Source organism: Seriola aureovittata, chromosome 2, assembly GCF_021018895.1.
Source record: "Seriola aureovittata isolate HTS-2021-v1 ecotype China chromosome 2, ASM2101889v1, whole genome shotgun sequence".
NCBI classification, from domain to species: domain Eukaryota; kingdom Metazoa; phylum Chordata; class Actinopteri; order Carangiformes; family Carangidae; genus Seriola; species Seriola aureovittata.
In genome coordinates, this window is record NC_079365.1 from 3854446 (window position 1) to 3881236 (window position 26791).

The 26791-nt window shown below is 40.4% G+C and overlaps 1 protein-coding gene across 4 annotated transcripts in view; it reads right to left on the reverse strand.

The window, feature by feature from the left end:
* Nucleotides 1–329: 329 nt before the first annotated feature.
* Nucleotides 330–26791, reverse strand: part of epha8 (eph receptor A8) — a 126848-nt gene continuing 100386 nt past the window's right edge. Inside the window, exons 10-20 of one of the 4 annotated variants that reach the window (XM_056399530.1) lie at nucleotides 23936–24098; nucleotides 20492–20588; nucleotides 15128–15195; nucleotides 14685–14810; nucleotides 13931–14116; nucleotides 11480–11541; nucleotides 10389–10598; nucleotides 6566–6715; nucleotides 6289–6479; nucleotides 5181–5339; nucleotides 330–3499 (exon numbers count right to left, since the gene is read on the reverse strand). In XM_056399530.1, the coding sequence (XP_056255505.1) occupies nucleotides 3385–3499; nucleotides 5181–5339; nucleotides 6289–6479; nucleotides 6566–6715; nucleotides 10389–10598; nucleotides 11480–11541; nucleotides 13931–14116; nucleotides 14685–14810; nucleotides 15128–15195; nucleotides 20492–20588; nucleotides 23936–24098 (1527 nt within the window). In that variant the 3' untranslated portion in view covers nucleotides 330–3384. Of the gene's footprint in view, nucleotides 3500–5180; nucleotides 5340–6288; nucleotides 6480–6565; nucleotides 6716–10370; nucleotides 10599–11479; nucleotides 11542–13930; nucleotides 14117–14684; nucleotides 14811–15127; nucleotides 15196–20455; nucleotides 20589–23935; nucleotides 24099–26791 lie in introns of all 4 variants that reach the window. The other 3 variants (XM_056399523.1, XM_056399514.1, XM_056399504.1) reach the window with 3 other exon arrangements.

A 26791-nucleotide genomic window follows, 5' to 3' on the forward strand; every position in this document is an offset into this window, starting at 1 on the left:
CGTTTGTCTTTTGTAGAGGTCGAGTTTGTGGACCAGAAGAGGCAGAATGACTCTGTACAGCTGTGTAGAAACTTTTCTGTGTTTATCACTACGAGAAACACATTTCATATTACATGCATTCATGTGATCCATTATTAATATAAAAAATGTCCATTAGTGCAGATTTAAACCATCATAAAACAAAGATAATTTTGTTTGCATTCAGCAGATACAGCTCCCATGTGGTTTAGAGCGTGCATGCGTTAACAACTGACAGCCAGTGGAAGTGAAGCGGGATGTCGGCTCTCTGTTGTTTTATAAATAGGCGGAAAATCACTGTTGCAGTCACACACAGACAAACGTTCCTTTATTGTGTATTTATGGACAGTTTGCACATTTATGATTTATCATTAGCAACAAGGATGATTCATCAACTGTAATAAAACCTCTCAGAGTTGTATTATTTGGAAAACAAATGAACATGAATAAATAATGAAAAGTGAATAAATCCGGTTGCTGTAGTTTTTTTTTCTTCCTTCCAGTGACTGAACTTTCTGTATACATTATAAATCAATTCATCTAGCAAAAACATATCCTAACTTTATAAAATATGGGTTTTCAGTTCAAGTCCAGTGTCTTCAAAATCATCCTAAAGAAAAAAAAATCTTTTGAAATCAGTAGTGAAATGTCACTATAATACATATTCAAGAAATATCATGAGGTTCTTCTCTAATAAAAACTGACATCAACCATCTAGAGGAAAACCTACCGAGGTGCACGAGAAAAGACATTCTCTTGATGGCACAGAGGGGGGTTTAAATTAGGGCTGATTATGTACTTTTGAGAGCATTTAGATATAAACATTCTACTTACATGTTCGTCTTCACCTTTTTCATCAACACTGAGGCAAACAGTGTAATCACATTTAATCAGAAGTTACACTTTATTTTACAGTCTGCGTAGCTTATGTGTACTTTATTCCCAGCATTCACAATAGAAATGTGTTCAGATATGTACTCTGGGGTGCAGAATTATTGCACCGATTAGTATTAGTGCTGACATTGATCCCATGAACTATAGTTCCGAATAATAAACAAACTTCTATATGGTTTTGTTCATAAATGCCAAGAGAATAAGAAGGCTTCCAGGTGCAACACACCCCTCCCAGCAAAATGTTATGCAAATGTTGAAACACCAACTTGGGGATACTGGACAGTCCACCTTAATATATGTCTAATTTTGGTAGAAATCTAAAAAGATGTATAGTATATTAATATTGGATTAATATTTAAGGTATTTTAAGGATTAACATTTAAGGGATTATTTTAGGAAATATAAAAATGTTATTCAAATTTTTCCAGGTTTGGCAGTTATTGGCTGCTTTATGGTAAATTGTGACACTGTCAATTTTTTTAACAACTTTTTTTTGTTTAGTGATGGTCACCACAGAGACTACATTTAGCTAGCACTGTGTGCTTGGTGGGACACTGGCAGCCATATTGGAGGCCTTAACAATCACTGTAAACAGGTGGTGTTAAATGTTAAAACAGAATTTAGCAGATATTTAAATTTTGTGCTGCTTTTCATTATTATTTTTTTTCACAAAATGCATGTCTGATTTTGTTTTTTTTTTTTTTTTAGCAAACATTAGCTAACAAATCAATATCTGCTAATTTGCTAGTTAGCACACTCCTGTTGTAGTGTAAACAGTGTAGCAGAAGCTAAAGTTAGCATCTAGTTGTCATTTTACATTGACGGCAGCTTCTTAGCAGACACAGCTAAAAAAAATGTAAAGAATTGGCTATTACTATAAGCTAAAAATCAATATCTATTTTGCTAATTAGCACTCTCCTGGCCATTATATATTTCCAATATCTTGCAAATGCATTTCAAAAATGCCTTGAAAATGTATTTTTGCATCTGAAAGTAAACAAGAATAAGCATGTAGCCTGACATGCTCTGAACACATTATAAAGGTATATAGTAAAGAATATATTCAAAAAAGGGTTATTTTTTTTCTTATCAGTGTTAAATATATTTGATCTAGAAAAAGAATAGAAGTCAATTTGGTTGACAAAATAATCTTAGTTTCTTTATCTGGGGCCTTCATCCCCATCTCACCAGTAAAAGATGCTAGTAAGTGTGCCTATAGTAAAGGTTAATTTATTAAACTACTTTTTCCCCGGTCAATAATGAATGTCCACACTCATAGCATAAATAGGTTTGCAGTAGTTGAAATGCATTTAAAATATATTTGCTCTACATTTGAACCTGATTTAAAATGCATTTTAAACAGCAGTGCATTTGGAATAAACAAGAAACATACTGAAAATGTATCAGCTGCATTATTTATGGCAATACTTGAAATGGCCAAAAGTATTTTGTGTGCATAACTAATCGCATACTGTGTGTATTTTGAATATATCTTCCTTTCAGTTTACTGTTCAAGGGAAGGAAATTTGGAAAGAAATGCCAAGAGCGAACTACTTACATCGCTAGGTTGGGTTTTATAATGTATAGTTATTAATTATTCATGTAATATTTTCAAACTGCTAATTCTTCAACAGACCAACATTGTGGCTCCAGCTGTGGCTGTGAGGAGATTTGTGACACAACTGCAAAGCCTCTACAACACAGAGAGATTGTAGAATAAAGTGCACTGTAACTGAATCATACACATCTTTCTAGTACGTAGTTGTGCGCTGCGCAGCTTCAGACTGGGCAGAGGGCTCTAGGGCTCTCTTGGGGTCATTCATCAAGGTTGGACCGCGGAGAAATGTGCCTGTTGTTGGTATTAATAGCCTGGGGTGAAATAGGTCTTCTCCACTGTGGAGACGATCTGGCAACTCGGGTGAACCCTATCTCACTTTTCTCCACTTTTTTTTCCGACACCACCCTCGTTCTGGGCCTCGTCCTCCTCAAGCTGTTACAGCAGGAGAGACAGCGAGTGTCATCAGAACATTTTGAAAACACCCTCATCCCCATCCCAACCCTATACATCAATCCATGTACTCTTTGCTATTGCCCGGTTCCGTAAATCATATTACTCTGATAAATTCATGATTGATAAATTATCTTCTCTTTGTAGACAATAAAATTAAAATAATTTGTGGTAATTAAGGCAGTCTTTCCATTTATAAACAAGACATTTAAACTCAGAAAATGTAATCGGATAGGAAAAAAATGAAAGGTTGGACTTGTCCTTAAGAAGTCATGTTTACTTGCTCCATAGTTAAAACCTTTCACGTTTTGTTCTTCAATCTGTCAAGGAAAAAAAGTCTTGTAAAGTTTCCAAACATCTTCTTCTCCCTTTTATCTGATCATCTTGTTTCCCGTGGAGTCCCTCTAGACCTTATAGAAGCCTTGGTTTCTACATTTCAGCAGAGAGAAACCTCAGCGTTGGAGTTATACGTGCACTGACGGCACACTCTTGTTGAGCACCTGCGCCCTCATCAGCTGGACGCTGGTCATGATCTTCTTCTGGTGGCCCATCAGTGTCACCCCGAGCCTCTGGATGTCCCTGTACAGCGGACACATATGAACACATTGTGGCCTAAATACAGGTTACGTCTCAAATCCCCCCCAAAAAAAACCCACAGATATTTGACATATTCTCATTCGATCTTTTTGCATGAAAATGTTTATGCTGTTATGTTTAATTTCCTGTATCTCAACTGCAGAGGTCTTCATGTGAAACAGCCTGCTATAATACACAGGCTATTTCCATAATTTTCCATTTTTAAGTATAATTTACCACAATGAACCTGTTATCTGAACTTTTCATTTGCTGCTGATATTGTTTTGTGTTAATGCAAACTCAACACTTCTTCCATGTTTAACTGTTGTCGTGATAAATGTAGGATAATGTACATTTTCACAGCATTAATTCCATTTCATTTCTACTTTGCCGTCCTTTCAGTCGGTGTTCAGGCACCATCAGTGGCAACTTTCCCTTGAGTCGCTCACAGCGATGAACCGACAATTATCGGAATCTGCTAACAAGTTCACAGAGTAGTGAACAACATGTAATAAAACTAGTAGTTTAACTACATTTTAGAGTAGCTTGAGTGATTCAAGTAGTTCAATTACTTTTCTACCTTTTTTCCCCAGGCAGTCTCCACCACACGCTTTGTGAAGCGCATGTGCAAAAGCTTAGGGCGCTGCTCAGTGCGCACCCAGCGGCAACATCATCATGGATAAACCTCCCGAGTCTCAGCCTGAGGAAGAATCACCGCGGCCATACTGAAGCGGTTATTGTTTACAAAACCAAAACTGACATCCAGCACTTTCCCATGGATAGTGAGGTATTTTAGTTTATTGGTTTATGTTATGACCTGTGAACAAGTAGGCCTTTTTGCAATAAACTGGCTTGTGACTTTTGTGTATTATATTTTGTTAGAATTTTGTATCACATGTACATTGTCAATTTGATCCTGTTTTTCTTTTTTTCTTTCTATTTTTTTTTTTTATTCTAAGAAGCTTTAGTGAACCAAACTAGGTTTCTCTCTAGCGTAGCTTTGCTATAGATCAGCTTGCAAAGCTATGTTTTCAAAGTAGCTTCTCCAACACTGCAACCAAGATGTGATTTGTCAGTGTTGTGTTCATGACCCCCAAAAATCAACTATTGTAAGTTGAAACAGTTTACAGTGTAGATATAGACAGGAAATGAGAGGAAAAAGGAGTGCATATCATCCTGCAATTGTATTTGAACTGAAATGAACTGGGGATGTTGAATTGAGACGGTTTGTATCCAGCACAGATGTTCAAATTAAAAGCCTTTTGAGTGGCTCCAGGGGCATTATCCCAGCCGTCACTGATGGGCCTCCATATATACATCGCTGCAGGAACCTCACTAACAGCAGCTTGACACCGATCAAATCAGCAAAGACGGAGCCATTGGAGCTATTTAGTGAATGTGAACAGTGTTTCTGTTAAAGAGAGATTTGTGGTTATGACATTGTGACTCACCATGTCAGCAGGTCAAACTGATTTTATCTGTATTTGCTGAGATTTACCAGAAGCTAGAACTTACTCCAATCTGTCAGTCAGTCAGTTTAAGCTCTGTGTGCAATGGTTTCTCATCCTGCGGGGCCTTTGCAGTACATCAGCTGGTAGAGCCCCAGCAGCTCACTACTGCCAAAGGTAAATGTTCCCCCATCACCTCTGAACTGTTATCACTCTCCATCACAGTCAGTACTTACCCTTGGTTCATGCCTATGACGTGTCCCAGAGTGTGGTACCCCCCTGCTGCAAAGTGCTCCTTGTAGCGGCCCATCTTTATAGTGTCCAGCCACTCGTCTACTGAGCTACAGCTACTGAAGTCGGGGATAGCTCTCTCCATCAGCGGAGGACTGTTTAAACTGCGGCCAAGAGTGAGAGAGAGACAGATGGCCGTAGATAGATAGAGAGAGAGGAAGATGAATGGGAAGACAAAAAGATTAGTTGGAGAGAGTCCGAAAACAAGAAAAGAGTCAAAAAGTGAGCGAGAGCGAGAGCGACTGGGGGAAAGGCGGCTTTGAAATGCACTAGTAACCGAGGCAGAAAATCAATAGCAGTTAAAATGATAGAGAAGAGGTGGCGGCTGTGGGTGCAGAATGGCTGCTTTGGGTAGATTAATAAAGAGAGAAATCCTTAACACTTCTCCTTCTCCTCTGCCTCTTCCTTCACCTACCGTTTCCCTCACCTCACACACACATACACACACACACACACACACACACACACAGACACACACACATGCACAACGCAGAAGCACAATGCCATGCACCACTGACTCCATACGATCTGGGATCTGAACTGAGCAATTTACACAAGTCCAGCTTCAGCCCAGATGTCCTCTCAAACCCGCTTCCACATTCAGCGCGGATCAATGTCAATATCACAGTCGGGCTTTTACTTAACGCACAGCGCGTCTATCAGAGATGAGCTTATTGGAAAACGAACACGACCGCTCGCTTCATCTGCCAGAGAACTTTGAGGGAAACTTTACACCGCAACTTTATCCCACCGCGCTCATGTTTGATAACAGCGGGATGAGATTGGATTTAGTCTGCCTCCCACCCTAGGACAGTTACTTAGTAGCCTAACAGTCTGTCACCATATATTGTCCAAGAGATCATCTTCTCAGCCCCGTGCAGGCGGTGTCTTGCTTTGATTTGCAGCTTAATCCGCTAATCACATGAACCAATATTTGATTAAATTTTGGCGAACAGTCTGGCCAAATTAAATCAAAAAGACTCCTCTGCATGTGACACAGTGCACCCACGTAGCTTCGCTGCAAATATGGATCTATTCAGCGGCCCCGCCCACCTGCAGAGCGTGTCCATAGACTTCAGGTTCTCTGGGTTGCGGATTAGCTTGTCGAGAACGGTGACTATCTGGCAAAAGCGCGGCCTCTCGTTGCGATCCTTCTGCCAGCAGTCCAGCATGAGTGTGTGTAGAGCAGCGGGGCAGCCCATAGGAGCAGGCAGCCTGTAGCCCTCTTCCACAGATTTGATCACCTGCACATGGACAGCAAAATAAGGATGAGGCCGCAGTGTCTAGCATGACAATACACTGAATGTTAGTTACTGGGCCGTGTGCTCACATCTCTGTTGGTGAGGTTCCAGTATGGTCGCTCTCCGTACGACATCACCTCCCACATGACCACGCCGTAGCTCCACACGTCACTGGAGGAGGAGAACTTCCTGTAGGCAATGGCCTCCGGGGCTGTCCAGCGGATTGGAATTTTCCCACCCTGTCGGGAACATAACGAAGTTCGACAAAGATGTCAAAGAGTTTCTGCGACTGAATTAGAGGACATCTTAATTTACAGAATGATTACCTGACAAATTTCTACACTTTTCCTGTTATTGTCTACTAATGCCAAACCAGGAATGAACTGATCTTACTAACAAGTATTTCCTATATCTGATGATGTAGCCTCTGTGCCATAGAGCTTCATTTATATACAAAAACAGGTAAAAATCCAGGTGGAAAGTCAAAAAGACAAGTTCTCTTCAGACTCAACATTTAAAAGCTAAGTCAACCCTTGGAGGTTGTCAAAAACACATTACATTTCAAAAGAGAACTGTCAACAAATATTCTCAGATGCTGTTTGAACAGCTAAATGCAGGTAAACAAGTGTGACTCTGGTATTATCAGCAAAATGTGGTTCAAATAACAAAAGTAAAAAACAATTATGCATTTTATGACTTAAGCATGAAAGTTTCAGCATATAATCTGCATACCCCAAGGTTTTATTTCAGATGTGGACACAATTTGCATCTGACCTCTGGTGACCTTGAGAGGTCATTGACCTCAGCATAAAGATGCTTATTTGCTGCTATGGCCATGTAACATAATTTTGCTTAGGCCACCATATTTGCCAGGGGACTGCGGGCCCCTTCATTTCCAGGTGTTAAGGTAGCTATAGCTCGTTAAAAACACTGACAACGTCTGCTGTGTGTTCTATGGAATCACATGACTAGCTAGCACATTAGCGAACATTCTAATCAGAAGCTAGCATGCTAGTTGGGTCTGGGACACACTCATTACTCCAGGGGGCTCTGCCCTGTCCCAGGGGTCACATCTGGAAGGCCTCCACATCTGAAAATAAACTTCATGGTTTAGCAATACAGGCTGTGTGCATTTCTCTGTGGACTGAGCGCTTTGATACTTTCAGTATTAATATAGAACCTAGACCTGCTTTATCATCAAACAACACATGGACACCTTTGTACTCTATGGGACCTTTAATTGTACAAGTATCAAGTAAATAAAGCATTAAAATAGAGGCAAAAGTGAAAAGTAAACAGTTTCCTTTTGAAATGTAGAAGAAATATAAGTAGTCAAGTAAAGTACGACCTAAAATGTGTACTTAAGTACAACACTTGAGTAAATGTACCACTGAGTAATTGTTCATGAAAGCAGAAAGTTAAATTGTGCATGAAAGACTAAAGAGAGCTGGTGTGGACGTGTAGTCAGGACAAGAATAGACTTGCAAATGTTAGCAAGTACGTGAAGCTCTTACATTATTTTGATATAAAGCTGACACTTAATTAGGCTGACAAATGGATACATCACTTCTTAAACAAACAAAGTGCTCCCTCCGGGCTATTTTAAACATCTGAAGGTTACTCTCAAAACGCAGCCCATTACAGACACCTGATGTCCTGCTAAATATTAAAACCAGCAGCATGACCCAGTGGAATTCACTAACCTTACTTCATTATCCTATCCTAATACTTGCAGGTTCTTCAAAGTGACTTTGCTGTCACTTTGATTCCATACAATAAGCAGCTTCACTCACGTTACCCAGATTTCCTGACTGTAATTTGAACTGTATTAATCTTTGGACATTAATTGGAGATGTGCTGTAATGACACTGTATTGTGTATAATATCACAATCTGAGGTCCTTATCCCCTTCAGAGTGTTTCTGAGTGATGCTGCATGTAATCACCTTGCTTTGTGTAATCTGATCGCTGCGCTTTAACAGACTGTAACAGACAAATGTGTCAAATGCTGATTTCCATCTGTGTGCTGCGAGCTGATAGCATCAGGCTGTGGAAGGAGCTACCTCGGCCCTTTTTTAGTTAAGACTTAATATATTTGTTCCCATGGGGCTGCAGGTTTAATATCGGGCTGCTCTCAGCTGAAGCACTTACAAAGATGATTTTGCTCCCACTCTTATGAGACTTTGATTGTATTTTTTTCATATTGCTGTTGAACAGTTGTATTTGTCTCTTTACGTTTGCCTTTTTGCTTCTCTCTTGGCCAAATCTCAGTGGAACTGTGTACTTAAATAAAGGTTTTATAAGAATACAAAATACATTTGAACTTGTCTGTTTATTAAATCTGAAGACATGTATTTGTTCAAACAAAATGATCTGATAACTATGATCACATTAAATGCACAGTATATAATATATTTATATATTCTCTATATATTACCTATCTATATATTGTATTACATTATAGTTTCTATTATCTAATCACCCAGGGATCCAGTAGAAACACTATGTTTGCTCATCTTGTTTCTCTGATATCTAATGATCCAGATGTCTGAAGATGACTGAAATCCTTCATCCAGTTAAAATATATAGTGAAAAACGACTAATATGTAAAAAGTGTATTGTAAAAATGTGGATTAAAACTGGATAAAAAGTCAATTTTGACCCTCTTGATTGATTTCTGTAGGTGTGAAAATTGCTGGAAACATTTGGGATAATGTAAGTATGTAACTCAACAAAAATATATACCATGGTTCTAGTAGTTTTGGGACATTTTAATGTGGAAAAGTTACAGATTATAACTTTAGGACAAGAGCTCAGATTTTACATTTGATCTTCTTGGTATCTCTCTCACATGCAGTTTATTGAGAAGATCTTTCAAGATTTGTGGGTTTTGAAGTTCAATATTAAAATACTTGCTGCTCAAGGCCGCTACTATGCCCCAGAGTTTAAACAATAAATATCAGTTTACTTATCTAAGTGATACTCAGTGAAAACAGTTGCTTTATGTCTCCTATGGTTATGGAGTCGCCTCCTTTCTGGAGGCAAAGGGGTCATAACTCCAGCAACACTTGCAGTACAGAACATCTTTATCTTTAGACCAACGCTTTTTTGCCTTGTGGCCTTAATCAAGGTCATAACAAAATATAGTACAAGCAACATTTAAATAGGTTAAGTATGAGACAGAAAAACATATAAAACAGCCAACCATATGCATCCACAGACCTATGAGCCACTGCAGCCTCTACAAAGATGGGTTAGGCATATGGTCATGTGGCTTTAGGCCAATTATTGTCCCAGGCTGATAGAGAGGTAAGGGGAATGTCCAGTAGAGGACATGGGTGACACCTTATGTAGTCCATTATCTGGTAAAATGCAGGTTAGGGGTAGAGGCCTTAAAACACTAAACTTTATGAAGTGTGATACATACAAAGGTAACAAGATGCGACATAAAAACCTGTCATAATAAAAGTCACCGTAAAAATATATAAATGCATCCAAACCTCTGCAAAGCCACATAATTGAGTAACAATTGAGGAAGTCTTCATTCTTGCCCCCTGGAAATAGTAGTCAGGATGTTTCAGCCTCTGCGGCGTCTGTTTTTAATCTGTCTCTTGTGAGTCCTCCAACTTCATGAAATGACATTATTAAATCACTGGAGTATTTAAAATCTGTATAATGCTTCCTCACTGCATGGAACTCATTATGATCATGTAACTGTAACTTTAACATAAGATGATGTATATATACCTACATACTTTTTAGGTTTGTGCATATTTTGAATTACTGTTTTTCTCCAGTCTCATTACATGTGACTGGCGCTCCTTGATACTGACCATGTCTTGTTAACATCTGTGCATGTGTGTGAATGTGTGTGTGTTGCTGCATTAATGCTTGCCTCAATGTGAAAACTCACACTGGTGGTGTATGCAGCATCGGGGTCGTCCTCCAGCACTCGGGACAGGCCGAAGTCAGACACCTTGCACACCAGGTTGCTGTTGACCAGGATGTTGCGGGCAGCCAGGTCTCTGTGGATGTAGCCCAGGTCAGACAGGTAGGTCATACCGGCCGCAATGCCGCGCAGCAGCCCCACTAGCTGGATGATGGTGAACTGGCCGTCGTGTCTCTACAGGAAGGCAGAGAAGAAGAAGAGACAAAGACTGATCAGGAGGGAGGAGGCAGGGAGAGAAAGTTTGAACAGCAGATAAAAAAAATAAAAAAAATAAAAAAATGTGATGGTATTGCAGCAGAAAAGATGAAGAGTGATAATAGAAAAGATTTTAATCAAGATAGAGAACAGAGTAAAGATAAGAGAATAAAACATGACAGAGATTTGCTTTTAAGTTATAATCTGCAGTATTTTCATATAAGCAAACACTGGGGATGTCTGACATTGTCGATGTAATACAATGTTAAATCAACCTACAGCGTATCTTATTAAAGAAAACTTTAACCCACACTCTCTCTAACCCACCGGTGGCTGAGCACTGTTTCCTGGCAACAATCTTCTAATACACAGGAAGTGATGTGTGTAGTATTTCTACTTTGTTAAAACCCTAACCCCGACTCCAAGCATCTACTGACAGTCTTCTAGTCACCTGCTGAGGGAAAAATGATTGAGTAAGCATGATGTCGCTCTCCTGTGAACAGTGTGTAAGTTGAAGAATGACATCTCCCTTAATGTGTGGAGAAAAGCCTTTTGGAAATCCACTGGATTATTCAAACAGATGCTATAAGCTTAAATCAAAGCTTTGGTTAAAGTTGCTGAGAAGCTTACATCTTACACATGATACACATGTTTCCCCTGGACATGGATGATGATCAGTGATGTCCTAGCCCAAGGAAAAAAGACACACACTAATGTCCATACAGTTAGATGGACAACTGAATTTAGAGAAATACAGTGAAAAGTAAATTAGCACCAACGATTGACACAAAATGAAAAGCAAAACAAGAAACTCTAAACTAGAACTTAAATGGTTTTTAACTGAAAGCATCGATACCAACCCTGAGGAAAGAGTCCAGAGAGCCGTTCTCCATGTACTCTGTGATGATCATCACCGGTTTACCTGGAGAGACAAAAACCGAACCGGATTATTCCTGTGCTGCACTGAATATCTAAACTATATGAGCGGATTGTTAATGATTACTATACAGAACCAAATATAAAATTAATTCTGCCGAGAACGCAAAGGTCTTTGTGTGATCAGTTAAGAGCTGGTACTTTACCACTGGCAACTGAGGCAGGCAGATACAAAGGCACTCCTGAAGAGCAACGTTTGTGTGTTTTATGAGATCTCGGGGTTGTTGAGGATGAATTCCATTTTGTATTCCATTGCCCTCTGCACTCTGTTCCAAGGGAATATTCGTTTAACGAGATTCAATCGAAGAATCCTGATCTGATGTTGTGTCCGATGCTGTTATGCTATTCATTCATTCATTCATTCATACATGCATGTTCAACACTTATTTACGCAATATAAGAATGATTGTTTAAAATAATTATAATTATCCATACAAATGAGTCACAGGTACTGTGGATAATCCATAGACCTGAAACAGTTTCCATGAAGACATGTGGCAGGAGCACAATGTTGGAAAATTGTTCTATTAAATAGAGATGTTGCTGTTGATCTTTAAAATTGGAAACGTTGGTCTGTCAGTCAGCCCACAAAGAGACCGAGATGCCAACTAATACTGGATGGATTGAGACATTCTTGTTCCCCAGAGGATGAATTGAGTTGACTCTTCCCCTTGTGCCGCCATGAGTGTGACATTTGTGGTCTCAACAAATATTGGATGGATTGCCATTCAATTTGGGACAAACCATTGATTATGTTGAGAAATCACTCACTCATTCACTACTCACCATCTAAGGAGTTTAAGTAAAGGAATATATGAGCTCACTGAACACTACTCAGGTCATTCTTTCTGAGTCACGAGTGCTGTGCATGATGGTATATATTATATTGTACACTACTTTTCAGGATGCATTGTGGGATACTATGAGTCCACTCTATAGGGTTTAATAATTGTCACAATACATTCGGACAGCACTACAAAATGGCAAACTAACTAGTAGCCTATACTGTATAGAGTGACATCAGCAAAACCAAAAACATTCCCATCACCCTCAGCTGTACGTCATGTTTACTCCTAATTAGCATGCTCAACTAAGATATGCTAGCATTTAGCTCAAAGCACCACTGTGCCCAAGTACCCCCAGACACTTTGGTGTTTTCAAGGCGAGGCACACCTGCAGCACACGTGTAAACAAGGTAAGATCAGAGAGAATATATACAATTAAAAATGTTGTCTAGTTTTTTCGCGTTGTATTTCTTTATTTTTAATCTTTATTCTAGATGTTTGTCGACAATCTGGTAAAGAAATAGTCGTCTGCTACATCTTTATATTGTGGCATAAATGTGATCCTGATGTGATCAATTATGTGACCCACACAAATAAATTTGGAATTTTAAAATAATAAGTCTGGTTTTGGAACCACCAAGATAAAATGTAACCTCAGTGGACAGCATGTCGGTGATTGCAGCAACATGTCTACCTGTACTGTAATCAAGAAATGTGGAGGTGTTACATTGACCAGACTTGTTAAAAAGAGGGCGCACCAGTTGTCCCGTCTTAAGTGGAGACACCGGGGGAGGAGAAAGGAACGGATGGTCCTGAGGGAGGTATTAGTTGTTAAAGAAGCTTTATTTAATTAGAGATTTTTCACGAGACTGTGTAAACTATTTCCAGTGTACCAGTCTCCAACACGCCTGTTGATTTGCAGTAGAAACTATAAAATGTATCATAAAAATAAAACCCTGAGGTTTCTGTGGTTATTTTGCAGTCTGGTGCTTGTTGCACAACACTGAAGCAGCAAATCTGCCAACATGACTCCTGGTAGAGGCTGCAGATGGAACAGACAGCTGCTGCCTTCAGACGGCTGAAGAAGAACTCACTCATTAATCTGTATTCAGTCTTTTCACCTGCATGATCACACGTCAGCTGGTTGAATAAATTGAAAATAAAAGTGGAAAGACGGACAAAACATGAATAGAGGGTGTTGTGTGATTTTAGAGAGGTTCATATAGGTGTGATAAAGTGACCGACAGCTGGTCGGCAGTGGAAGGCGTAAAGCGCCCTCATTATTGGCACAGGATTGCAGTGTGTTACTGGAGTCCCATCACCACACCCTCAAAAGCTGGGAGGGCGATAGGCTGCTATTCATTGTGAATGGGACCCGGCCCAGAGGTGGTGTCATGAAATTATTTGCAATATAAAAATCCCAGTAGAGATTCATTTTACCCTTTACTGTTTGTAGACCAAAAATGTGTTTTTAATATTAATCATTATATTCGTGCTCTGTTCCAGATGCCTTATTATATCTCTTATGTTCTAGTCAATTATCCTAAAATTGACAGTATATACTGATCTATATTTTCAGTGGCAGCGTACTCTGTGTTACCACGCCCTCCAGGCGGATGACGTTGGGGTGGTCAAACTGGGCCATGATGGACGCTTCAGCCAGGAAGTCCCTCTTCTGCTTCTCCGTGTATCCAGCCTTCAGCGTCTTCAGAGCCACTGGGATGTCTCTTTTCCCCGGAAGCCTCATACGCCCGTAACACACCTCCCCAAATTCCCCTAAACACAAGAGCAGACCAATTCAACGCTTTACATTCAACAATAGAAAATATTCCACTGTACTGAACATGCCCTGTGCTTAGCTGCAAACCTACGGATGTAAATGAAAATGTGTGTTAAGGTAATTCGCTGCGTTAGATAAGGGAAACAAATCCACTCATAGGCGGTCTGTCCACATATATGTGCACAACCTGAGGGGAGCTAATCATCCATCAGCGTCTTCCTCGTTAATGCTTATCCTTATCCTCCTTAGTGTACTTCCTGTTATTTGTCTTCCTCGGGTCTGTACTTCACACTCCTCTTTGTGTCTGCAGGAGTCACATGCAGCAGTGTATTGTGGAGCTGACACAGTGTTAGTATTCCCTGCCTGTCTAAGGAGCTTTGATTGACAGCCCCACGCAACGCTCTGATTCCGCTCTGTCATCCTCCTCTCTGCTGCACACCACAGCCTTTACACCAGCCAGTGATTTTAAGTTAGCTCAGCCAATGATTCTCAGTGTGTGTGTGTGTGTCTGTGTGTGTGTGTGTGTGTGTGTGTGTGTTAGTGCACACAAGTTCATGGTTTTACCTGAACCAATGATTTTCTCTATTTTGATCCTGGAAGCTTCAATTTCTCGGGCAAACTCGTGGACCGCCTGGCAGGGGTCCTCGTATGTGTGAGGGTCGATATAGAACCTTGCGTCGGGGAATGACACTAAGATAAACAACATTACCATTTGGTCACATATCAGAGAATGAGAGCAACATCACATCTGAGCCCCTGTCACTGGTGTGTGGAGGGAGAGATGATGAAAGGGAAGAAATGACTCGGAGAACGGAGCAGACAGAGGGAGGGAGAGAATAAACAGCATATAGGGAATAAGGCCTGTGTGCTTCTGTAATCACTCGGAGCGAGATGAAAATTGTTTGCTCTGAGGATGAACTTTATTACACGGGGATGAGAATACGAACTCTTCAAGGAAGGCGATCTAATCTATCATTGGTAATAATTGAGGAATGGGTCAAACATACCGTGACCGTTCTGGTAATGCATCTTCTCCTCGTCGGAATCCTGGAAGGCTTTGCTGTAGCCACAGTGTCTATACAAATCACACACACACGCAGCCAGTCATCCAAACACACACATGCACACACATAAACATACAGCGGGATGAATACAGGACAAAAGTGAAACATTTGTACTATCGAACTCTAACTATAGCTCATAATTAATTAATCAATAATTGTTGGGAATTAATTATTCACTTCAACTGGGCTTTTCATCACTTATTTGTAAGGAACAATCAGTCAGCATGTTAATACAGTTTTTCTTTACCCTCGTCAAAGAACTTAAAGGGGCAGCACACTCTAAAAAGACGTGTTCTCTCATTTACTCCTCGTGGTATCAAACCACTCAGGGAACACGACTGTGTTTGTCCATCCTTCAGATTTTTCCAGCCACTCTAATACAATAGAGGTGAATGTAAAATGAATTTTCATACCACTAAGAGTGAGAGAGAAAACGTCCTTTTTTCGCATTTTTGGTTGACTCAACCCATTAAATTCATTTTGCCATTACCTTGTTGTTATTGATTATTACCTTTTTATAGTAGTTAATAAAAAGGTATCTATGGATATGCTTCCATGGCTTCAAGTAAAAATGATTAACAGCAATATTCAGACGTCACAATAAACACATTTCAAGAAGACATTTAGGACATTTAACACCTCGTTCACAGACAGACATTCAGAAGTGGCGGCCTGTCTGGGTCTGCAGCTTTTTGGACACATTTGAAATTAGGCAAGTGGTTCACATACTCAACTCCTGTGTGCAACCAAATTGCTCCCTGTGCTAACAGGGTTTGTTACAGGCAGGAAAATTAGTTTGAAACAGTGTTGTGATGGTCCGTTCACGCATACAGGGCTCTGCGCTCAGTGCAGTCAAATGCACCTCACCCAGTGAGCTGGAGGTGGTATTTTCCTGCAGTGCACTTGGAGATAGGGTGGGGGTCAGAATGAATATATTATCATGGTGGCTGTGTTAGAGGATCTAACAATCATCGCCAGTCACATTCACCACTTTTATCCCCTTTAAACACAGGACTCTCCCTGTCACTGGGAATCCTGTGAAGAGTTTCTCTCAGAGGAAACTCTTCCTTGTCTTGGATGTATAGAGTTTCAAAAAAATATGAACAAAGCAGTTCAGACTGCCAAGCGCAGATGATGTGTCTTTTAAGTTGGATCCACTTTTGAATTCACTTTAGACACCTTGATGATCTTACGATCATCATATTTTCTGTGTGTAATAGTGCGCCGTTTGATCTGTCATACAGTTATCCATAATATAACCACCGTGGTGCCATTTGTACAGTGAGGGTAGAATCAAAACTGCTGTCAAGCTTTTTCCTGTTGCATTTCCTTATTCCTGGAATGATTTCGTTGTTTAATTCAGTCTAGCTTTGCTTGTTTAACATGGAAAATGATTGCTGACAACTTGGTAAATAAATAGTTTCCTGCCTCATCTTTATATTGCAACATAAACATGATGCTGATGTCAGGGCACCTTGGTGGTTCATCTGGTAGAGCACACACCACGTGGGCTTAGTCCCACCTGCAGCGGCTATGGGTTCGAATCTGACCTGTGGCCGTTGTGGCTGCATGTCATCCCCTGAGGTCCCTGTCTCTTTTTCACAAAAAAACTAAACATGATGCTGATGTGATCCACCAAGAAATTATGATTTTTAAAACGCTTTTTGTTTTAGAGGCAGCACCATAAAATATATCCAAGCAGCTTCTATCACCTCATGTTCACGACCTGCAGTGACGTGTCTACCTGTATGGTATTTACCACTACGGAGCTCCGGGTGTTACATTGGCCAGACTTGTTGTGGTTGCTCACTGTTCTGAATAGATACCGATAGTAGGAGGAAGGAAAAGGGGGTTCTGAATGATTTAAGTTTAAAGATCATAGTTTGGGTTAGTAAAAGTACTTCCTTGAGGTCAGAAGACCTTTGTCGTCATGGTTACAACAATATCCATTCACCCAAGTTTGTCGCTCCATATACTGCGTCGCCTGACTTCCTCCTTTAATAGGCTGTTTGCTACGGTCTTAAATTGAAGCTGCGTATCTCCTGCAGGTAACTGTGGATTGACAGTGTGCGCCATCACTTCTGCAGATGGAACAGATTCCTTTTGCTTTCAGAAGTCTGTAAAGAGAATCACCAGAGTAAAGGAAGGGCCTAGAGCATAGAGTACCTACTAACTGTCGTGAATTATAGATAATTCCCTCATGAATCTTTTTTCTGTCTGTCTGGCATTAATATTATAATGCAACTTTTTTTGTCTGCATGATCACGTCAGTAAAATTCCAAAGACGAGCAAAATACGAATAAAGGGGATGGTGTGGTTATAAGGGGGTTTATATGGGTGGGATTTTACCAGTATACTATAGAATAAAAGTTCAGCAGTTGATTGCCATGCACAGAGCGAGGCACACCCTCAGCCACACCTCTCCTCCCTCTGGGGTGCACGGCGAGTCACCAAGGTACCAAAGTGGTGCAGTCAAGAAAAATAATCTCAGTGCACCGCAGGAAAATACCATGTTTCTGGTGTGCCACTGTATTTCGCACCATGCACTGGCAAGAAAATAGAGCCCACAGACTCAAAACCTGGGAGTGATAGACTGCTATTTGTAGTGAATGGGACCTGGCATTGCAGCCCAATCTGACGCAATGTGAGCAACAACCAGGTGAGAGCCAATCACTTTCACTTTAATGCCAGCGGAAACAGAAGCACAGAGTTGTTTACTACTCCCCCCCAGCACAGACGCAGGAACACAGAGCCGATCAGTCTTCCCAGCTCTGATGACTGTGTTGTATTTAAAGTGTTTCAATAAGACTGTGTAAACATATAAAAAAATTAATTAAAAAAAGACTATTCTGTAACTCAGGAAACACACTGTGCAACAAGACATCAACAACTTCCTCATGTGTGCTTCCTACGAGGCCAGGAACTTCCTACCACTTAAAACATGAAGCTTTCAGAGTAGCTTGTAGCTAGTGACGTGACAAGCTTCTCTTCTTTGGAAGTGACACTACACCTTTGTCGAAGGTCGCAAGTTCTACAAGTTACTGAAAAAGTTGCTTTTGTGGAGCGGAGCAAAAACCAGTCTGTGCCTCAGTTTCCTGCGGGAATGAAAACAGGCACTATTGGCTGTGACTGAGCTGCTGACGGCAACACTGACGCCGCATCCTGTCACTTCATCAGTGTTTGAGTTCGTATCTGTGAACGTGGTGTTTGACATCTCTTAGGATTCCACTTTGTGTGGTAGTAACCACTGCTAGAAAATTTAACCTCCTTAGTAATATAGTATAGTATTAAATAAATAAATAAATATTAAATAGCTATTATGAAAATAGTAGATTATTAGTAAAATGGTAGATTTGTTAGTCCATTTCAAATTGAAATATTTAAAAGGCACATGGTATTTCTGTCTGTACAGGGCTGGTGAGACATCCACACTTCTGCTAAAAGCTAATTTACCAATTATTTGGCATATTGCCCCAGTAAGTGATGAGATGGAGACATTAAAACCATCCATAAGTCTCTAGCATGCTAGCATAGAATACACTATCTTAAGTGATAGCAGGGCACTAGCATTAGCCAAAGTGCAGTGTTTTATTATCCTACCTTTAAAAATTAAAATATCATTTAGTCAGTAGAGCCACTAATTCATCTGCTGTGCAGTGAGGGTTTTTTTTTACCCTCATTATAGAGGTGCTGCAGGAATGAGGCCTAAAACTGCAAATTAGTTGCATTTTAGCACTTCTGGTTCCCTCATCCTGAAGTCAATGGGTTTTTGGTAATATACCTGAAATGAAGTCTGTGGTTAACACAAGCTCAAGACATTTTCACATTTCATTCTGCAGCATCAAATATGTCAAATATGCTTTTATGTCTCTTAAAAAAGGCCGGTTGCTAACAAGCGAGATTACAGAGGTTTTCAGGGAGGTTAAACATCATCACGCCAAGCATGAAAACCAACCTACTCACCAGTCCACCTTTACAGCCTGGTTGTGTTTATACCAGAGACACTTCTGCAAACTATCACTAACTTTGAAAGAGAAAAAGGCTTTTGTAGAAGAGGTAAGAGATAAATAGAACTACAAGTTGAAAGTTAGTGTTGGCGACACTGAAGTCATGTGACCATCGTATCAGTGGTTTATAGCCTAACATTAGCTTTTTACTTGATTGTATTTAGGCTTCAAGCATCATAAATTGGTGTTCATTGGTGAAGTTTATCCCCCTGAACAAAACGTGTCTGTATCATGAACTGTTTGTCACAGATCTTATTAATTCAAAAGACAATCTAAAAATCCCATTGGCTTTTTGTGGAGGGAACCAGGGTGATACTAACATCTAGGTTGGCCAGGAAAAATATGTCATCCCTGTGGCACTCTATTCAGGTTTACTTCCTGTGTTCCCAGTAAATCTGTCCCTGCTGGTTTCTGTCACAAGGACTTTTTGGTATTTTCTCATCAGTTTAATAGCAGGTTGGCGAGAGGCCCAACTCCCTCAGTTTGAAGAACATTTTAATTCTAAACTGCACCAAGAGTGAGGATGTCTTTTTTTCAATCCTCCATCTTATAGTGGCATTAAACTGGACTTTACACTCACAATGACATGATTTTGCCTGGATAAAAATCTTTAAATCCTCCAACTTATTTTCTTTCTCCTCAAACAGAATGGAAATGAAAAACTTAATATGCATTGAAATACGAATTAATTAAGTGCAATGAAATTAATTATTTGGTGCAGTACTACAAAGATGTAAGTTGAAGACATCAAAAGGGAGGAGAGGGAGGAGGGGGGGGGGGTGATGGGATAAGTGGGAACGTTTGGCTTGCAAGCTACTGGACATGAATCAACATAATTAAATCCACTATGAGGTGGAAATTATGACTTGGAATATTAGCTAAGTGAGACAGTGAGAAGACAGGGAGGGTTGAGGAGATGAGAAGAGCTGAAGCATTAGTTTTCAGAACTCCTCTCTACTCATGCAGATTATTTGTGCACCTCTGACATTTGGAACATTTAAACATGACAAGTGGGACTAAAGGTAGTTTAGCTTCTCAAACATGGGCTTAAAGAGACCCCCCTCCCCCTTCCCTGGACGTTTTAAGGGGTGCAGTCTGAGAGAGCTTCACACAGAGATGACACAACCTCACTCTCCTTTTACTTTCAGCAAATACTACACAAGGAAAAAGCAGGGAGAAATACAGTGCACACACAGTGTTTATCACAAGCAACAATACACAAAGAGAGGCACGGTAGAGTAGTGTAAGAAAGTGTTCCACACACAGCAGCGATGGGTAGTGTGGTAAAGTGTAGCCTTGCCGTTTCCTGCAGATGATGATGGCCAGAAAGGTCACGAGGCCGGACACCAGGGCCATGCAGATCCATATGATGGTCATGGTGTTGTAGCGCAGGGGAGCTGCAAACACACAAACACACATGCACGCGCACACACACACACGCGCGCACACACACACACACACACGAAGACAGTGTTTGAGCTGAGAGTTTCCAGTTTACACTGACACACTGGCAAACACCGGCGGCAGGTAGAGTGGTCTTGGTTAAACAAGATAAACAAGAACTTGGAGCTTCATTAAAGAGCTCGACTTTTCTAATTAAATCCTGTTTGTATTTTGAAAGTGTGTCTGAGGCATTATGGGTAAGAAATATTCAGCACAATGTTGTCATCTGGTTTGAAAGATTGAATGTTGTCCGGACTTAGAAGTGATTAAACCTCCACCTTTAAGTAGATTGTTATAAATACTTACATTAACACATAATCTAGACAAAGAAAATGTTAACTGTCTTAGATGTAATCTCATAGGCCCACCAAAACAGCCTATAATATAATAAGAATGTAATATAATAACTTTTTCCACGTAATAACTTTAATAACTTACTACATCTATTATGTGATCTTATTGTATGTTTTTGTGTCTGTTTAATTAACGACATGCGACGGACAAAAATGACTAAGTGCATTTGAAGTGTTTTATGGGATTTTTGGTGAGAAAAGGGACAAACAATCCCTCCAACGTGGGTTTGTAAACCTTAAACTGCCACAGTGTCAGAGGCCGAGCAGAGATCACTGCAGAGATCGGGGCTCAGCTCCTGGAAGCGGGACCTCCAGCTGGGTCAGGCATTGACCACTAACACACACAACCGGTGCTGCTGGTGTGTGGGAAGCGAGCGAGGGAAGCGAATGAGTGATGATGTCGAAGTTTTTGGAGTTTTAACTACTTGGGGAACGGGGCTCTGGATGAGACGGCACAGCGATGTCCCAGAGGCTAAAAGGGCTTCATTGATTATTATGTAATGCACTGAACATTTTTATCATATTATGTGCAGGCTATTACATTATCAGTTTTAAGTATTTATTTTTATGACTTTATATGCATTTATTACAGTATTTATATCCTTGTTTCTTGCATGTATAATTTAAAAAAAAGTGTCAAGTTTCCAAATGAACTTTTCTTAGTCCCTGAAACTCAGGAACAGTTACAGGCTTTAAATTTTGCAGCTTTCACCCAACTATTACAAACTGCATTGAAACACTGTGATGACAGAGAGTGAGCTACTAAGGGCGGCTGTGTCAGGAAGTAGAGCTGGTTGTCCATGAATCAGGAGGTCGGTGGTTTGAGCCCCGTGAGATGCTGAACTCCAAATTGCCCCTGATGGCTGTTCCATCAGTGGTCCGCTTACCATGCATTAGGGATGCACGGTATCATTAAGATTCACTTTTACTGATACTGCTTATTGATCCAGTATTTTAATGGTTATTAGTACTTTTTGTTACTTTTTAAGAAAAAAAAAAAATTGCTTATTTTCTCATATATACTTAATTAACATTCTTGAGTAGCAAACCTCAACAGCATTGTTTTGAACCCCCCCCCCCCCCCCCCCCCCCCCTCGTGCTCTGTGTGACCTGAAACTTAAACTGAATTTCTGAACGGCCGTTGAGGTGATACTCTGTCCATTTCACATTGAATTTAAAAACACACCCATAACAATCAGCTGGTTAATGGTTACTTTTCATCATTAACCGTATAATCTAATTCTCTGTGTGTGGGCTCCAAGCTGCCAGCACACAAAACACCACTGGCATAATGATGGATGAACTATGTGCTCGGCAGTTGAAAACTGTACATTTCTCCACCTGTGTGTGAGTTTATTGATACTACGGTCTTTAAAAATGTAACCCCGGTAACACCGGGTTTTGATACCCATCCCCATCGTGCAGCCCATATATGAGCTTGTCTTTTATTATGTGTGAAGAAATTATTAGCAACATTTTCTAACCATGTTTATGTGCCAGCTTTGCGCATTCAGAGTGTGTCTAATATAGAGACTCAAACTTCACCTTAAGTTGCCAGTAGCCAGTGATACAAGAACTATTTTCAGTATAAGAACAGTATTTATTCATTTGTTATTCTTGTAGAGTTAAGTCTCCATATGTTGAATTATTTGCTTGCAGGTAGACTCATTTTCAGTTTTCTATTTTCCACAAAATTAGTACCAAATTCCACATGTGCATTCATCTTCCTGTGGCAGAAATCTTTGCAGACAGACTGACACAGGTGAAAAATGATGTTGGCAGCACAGACACATCCGTCACTACTGCCTGGTTAGCAGAATAACTCATCCTCCCAGAGGAGACCGAGCAGGTAGCGCATATGCTCTGAGCAGAGCGAGTCCCCGGTTCGACTCCCAGCAGACCAGGCTCTTTGCTGCATGTCATTCCCCTGTTCTCTGTCCCACCTCCTCTCACTCTGCACTGTCCTATCAAATAAAGGCTTACATATCCCCGAAAATGCAAATACCATAAACACAACACAATGTTCTTATTGGACTGAATATTAATATGAAAACTTAATGGCTGAATGATTTCAGGTGATTCTCAGTTCACACCTAAATCAGGCTTTTGTTGTTCAGAGTCACTCAGAGCTGGACACACAGTGCCGTGTGCAGAAGGACATGAGACTTGACTGTGCTTGAAAAAGGCTACTGTCTGTTTTCCATAAACTTTAGGACGTATTGATTACTCAGCATGCGGTCCTCTTGTTCTCAGAGTTAGAAAATGAATCAGCATCAAGAGGAGGAGAGTCGGGGTCGAGTGAGCAGCAGAATGAAGGGAGACTATTAGTCAGTGGAACAGCAATGGGACTCCAACCAGGCGGGAGGTTGAGCTTTGCAGACCCTGAGTCTGCTCTGCACGTTATCTGCCAAAATCCCTATTAGAAAAGAAAGATATTCTCATAAAAGCTTCTTTTTTTTTTTTTTTGTAACGCCTAACTTTCTGTATTGTACTTGCCTCTGGTGGAAAGACTCATGAAGACTTCTTCCCCACCGCAGCACTGTGTACAGTTGTTTGAAGCTGGGATAGGCTGCAGTTCTGCTGACAGGGGTGACCCTCTAACAAAGCACAGATCAATGCAACAGAGGGATGGACTGAGGCAGTTATCGTGCTCGTTGACACCCCAGCCCCTTTAGCCCTGGACCATGCTGTGCAGTCTGGCCTGGCTTTTAGAAACTTTCTGTTCCGAGTCTTTTAACAGAACAAACTGTTTCCTTACTGGACTTTTTCCACTGTATTGAACAGCATACAGCTGCTGAGAGGTTCCTGTGGCTCTGGGCAGAGGCAATTCAGTGATACAGTATGTCCTGTTTGTTTCTTTGTCTATTACAGATCATCATATAACACACGCACGCGCGCACACACACACACACACACACACACACACACACACACACACACACACACACCTGCTTTCCCAGTCTGAATCTCCACATTCTGGCTGAAGCGTCCACAGCCTGCTGATGTTCTGGCTCGGACCTGGAAGATGTACTTGGTGCCCGGCTTCAGCCCTGACACTCTGGCGCTGGTATTTTTAGACTTCAGAGTGGAGTAACTCTGCTGTTCATTATCCTGTAAAAAAAAACAGCCACATGTAAAGATTAGCGTTGAGGAAATTGAAATGCTGGTCAGCTCATGAGCTCGCTGCATCTTCCCCCATTAAAACATAAGCACTGCTGCTCCATAGTAACACGTTAAAGACAGCAGTTTATAACATGGGATGAAGGCTGTAGATTTATACATTTTACAACTAGAAACATGTGTAAGCTTTGGTATTATAATGTTTCATTAGGTATCTAATTTCCTGGGATTAGTCAAAAAGAGTCTTTCCAGTCTGCTTATCTTATCGTGCTGGATTTGAAAGAAAACAAAGAGATATAAGTCGAATAGATCACAACAGACATGTTACCGTTACTAGCACCAACACATATTCTAAGAGGACTTTAGTGTGTCCAAAACACCTGTCTAGCCTCTGATATGAATGCAATTAATCAGTTAATAATCATAATCATAGATGATACACCTAAGAACAAAACTGATACAATAAGCAGCACATATGAAAACAAAACTATACACCCCATACAACCTTTAAATATATTACAATACTATATACAGGGCTAAACAGTATATACACAGGGGTATACAGTATAGGATACAGTGGTATAAAGTATACATACAGGGTTATACAGTATATGGCTGATAAAGATCATATCCATATGACCCACTCCTGGTCATTTTAATCTCAGATTGTACATTAGCTAAATCCAAACTTCTTTGGGGTTAAATTGGAGCACATATAAAACTGTAATTTTTGGCTGCATGTCATTAATTGCTTTTAATGTAGCTTTAAAGTTATTATTATAGTTTTAGAGATAATGTCAGTGACCATCATAATTGCTATGATAATCTCTCAAATATGCTACAACCAGCTAAAACCAAACCAAAAGAAACCCTAACCCTGAACTCAACTAAACTGAGCTGAGCTGAACTGAACTGAACTAAACTAAACTAAACTAAACTAAACTAAACTAAACTAAACTAAACTAAAAGGGAGCTGTTATTCTTTGAAAAGACTAAAGGTAATATTGTATTGACTCCATTGTTTTCTAAAAACTATTCATAGCTCATCAATGAGCCACTGTTGACATGGGTGATGTGATATTTCATGACGTCATTCACCATGAAAACAGACAGTGCAGTTTCTGTTGACTCAATCCCAGAAAATATGAAGTAACACCAGTGTTTTTAAAGAAGGCAGATGACTCTAAATGAAAGCTCTTTACCAACACTTTTAAAAATCTTTTCTTAACTCATATATGTTACGTAGATTTGTCGAAGCCAGTGCTGTGCATTGTTATCATAAATTAACACAACCTTATCTGCCAGTCTGGTGTAATTGGCAGCCAATCGGCTCACACATCTTTTGATCTGCTTTTATCAGCTAGAGAAATGACAGCAGCTCTGAAAAGTGTTTGTCTTATTTTCATGTTTCCTTTCAAATTATCGCTTCATTTACGATGCATCATCTGTTCAAATGCAAATTGTCAAGCTTGTTACACCTACTCACTAATCAAACTTTAAGTTGTTTTCTTTTTTCTTTTTTTTCTTAATGTTCATATTCATTAAAAAAGATGAAGCATTTATTGTTTTGAAGGAACGCATTCTTTTTTGGAAGTCTCAATTAACAATAAAGTTCATCATTCTCATCATCATCATCATCACTACTGTCCTCATCTTGCTTTCATCTGCCTGCTGCAGCGCCTTCTAATTTGGAGATACTTTCTAAGTTTGGAAGTAAAATAAGTTCAACAACAATAGGAGGTGCAAGGTGCATCCAAACAGCACAATAAGTGAATCATTCATGTGTCCTTGGAAAGGATAAGAGCCTAATTATGAAGAAGTGCAAGGTGAAGAAATAAGAGCCTTTTTTTGTCTTCATTATCATCCTCAGCTAGAGTGCTGCAGCAGCGGCCGCCACCCTCGCTGTGACTCATTGTTGTTTAGTACAGTACTACAGAAACCTTAAGAAAGCACATTGCTGACTTGTCCACTTGAAATCCCCCACAGGCGTCTCGCCCCCTGAGCGAGGCCAGATTAAGACACCAGCGCGAGAGGCGAGCTAATCCTTCAGCCCCTGCCCACACCATCCTGCTCGTACGGCTATGAGACTGCCTGCTCCCCGGCTGCTCCCTCTGCAATTAGCTGATTTCTATCAACACACACACACACACACACACACACACACACACACACACACACACACACACACACACCCTTGTCTTACTATATTTGTGTAGACCTGTCATTGAGATCATTCACTCTCGAGCCCCTTACCCTAACTTTAACCATCACAACTGAGTGACCTAAACCCAATTCTATGACTGAGTTAAACAGCCATTCATACTTGTGGGGTCCAGCAGTTTGGTCCCCATAAAACTGTCGGACCCCACAAGTATGGCTCCTGGTTTTACAACCCCACAAATGTAGTAAAACAAGGCAAAATACATACACACACACACATGCGTTGTTTGTAAAGCTCAAGCAGCCCTTCAAATTTATGGGGTCCAGCATTTTGGTCCCATTAAGTATAGTTTGGCTCCCAGTTTTCATGGACCCCATTTTGGTCCCAATAAAGCTGTCGGACCCCACAAGTATCGCTCCTGGTTTTAGGACCCCATGAATATAGTAAAACAAGTATGCACGCACGCACATACACACACATTGACGTACTGCATTCCCTAGCCCCTTACCCTAACTATCACAAC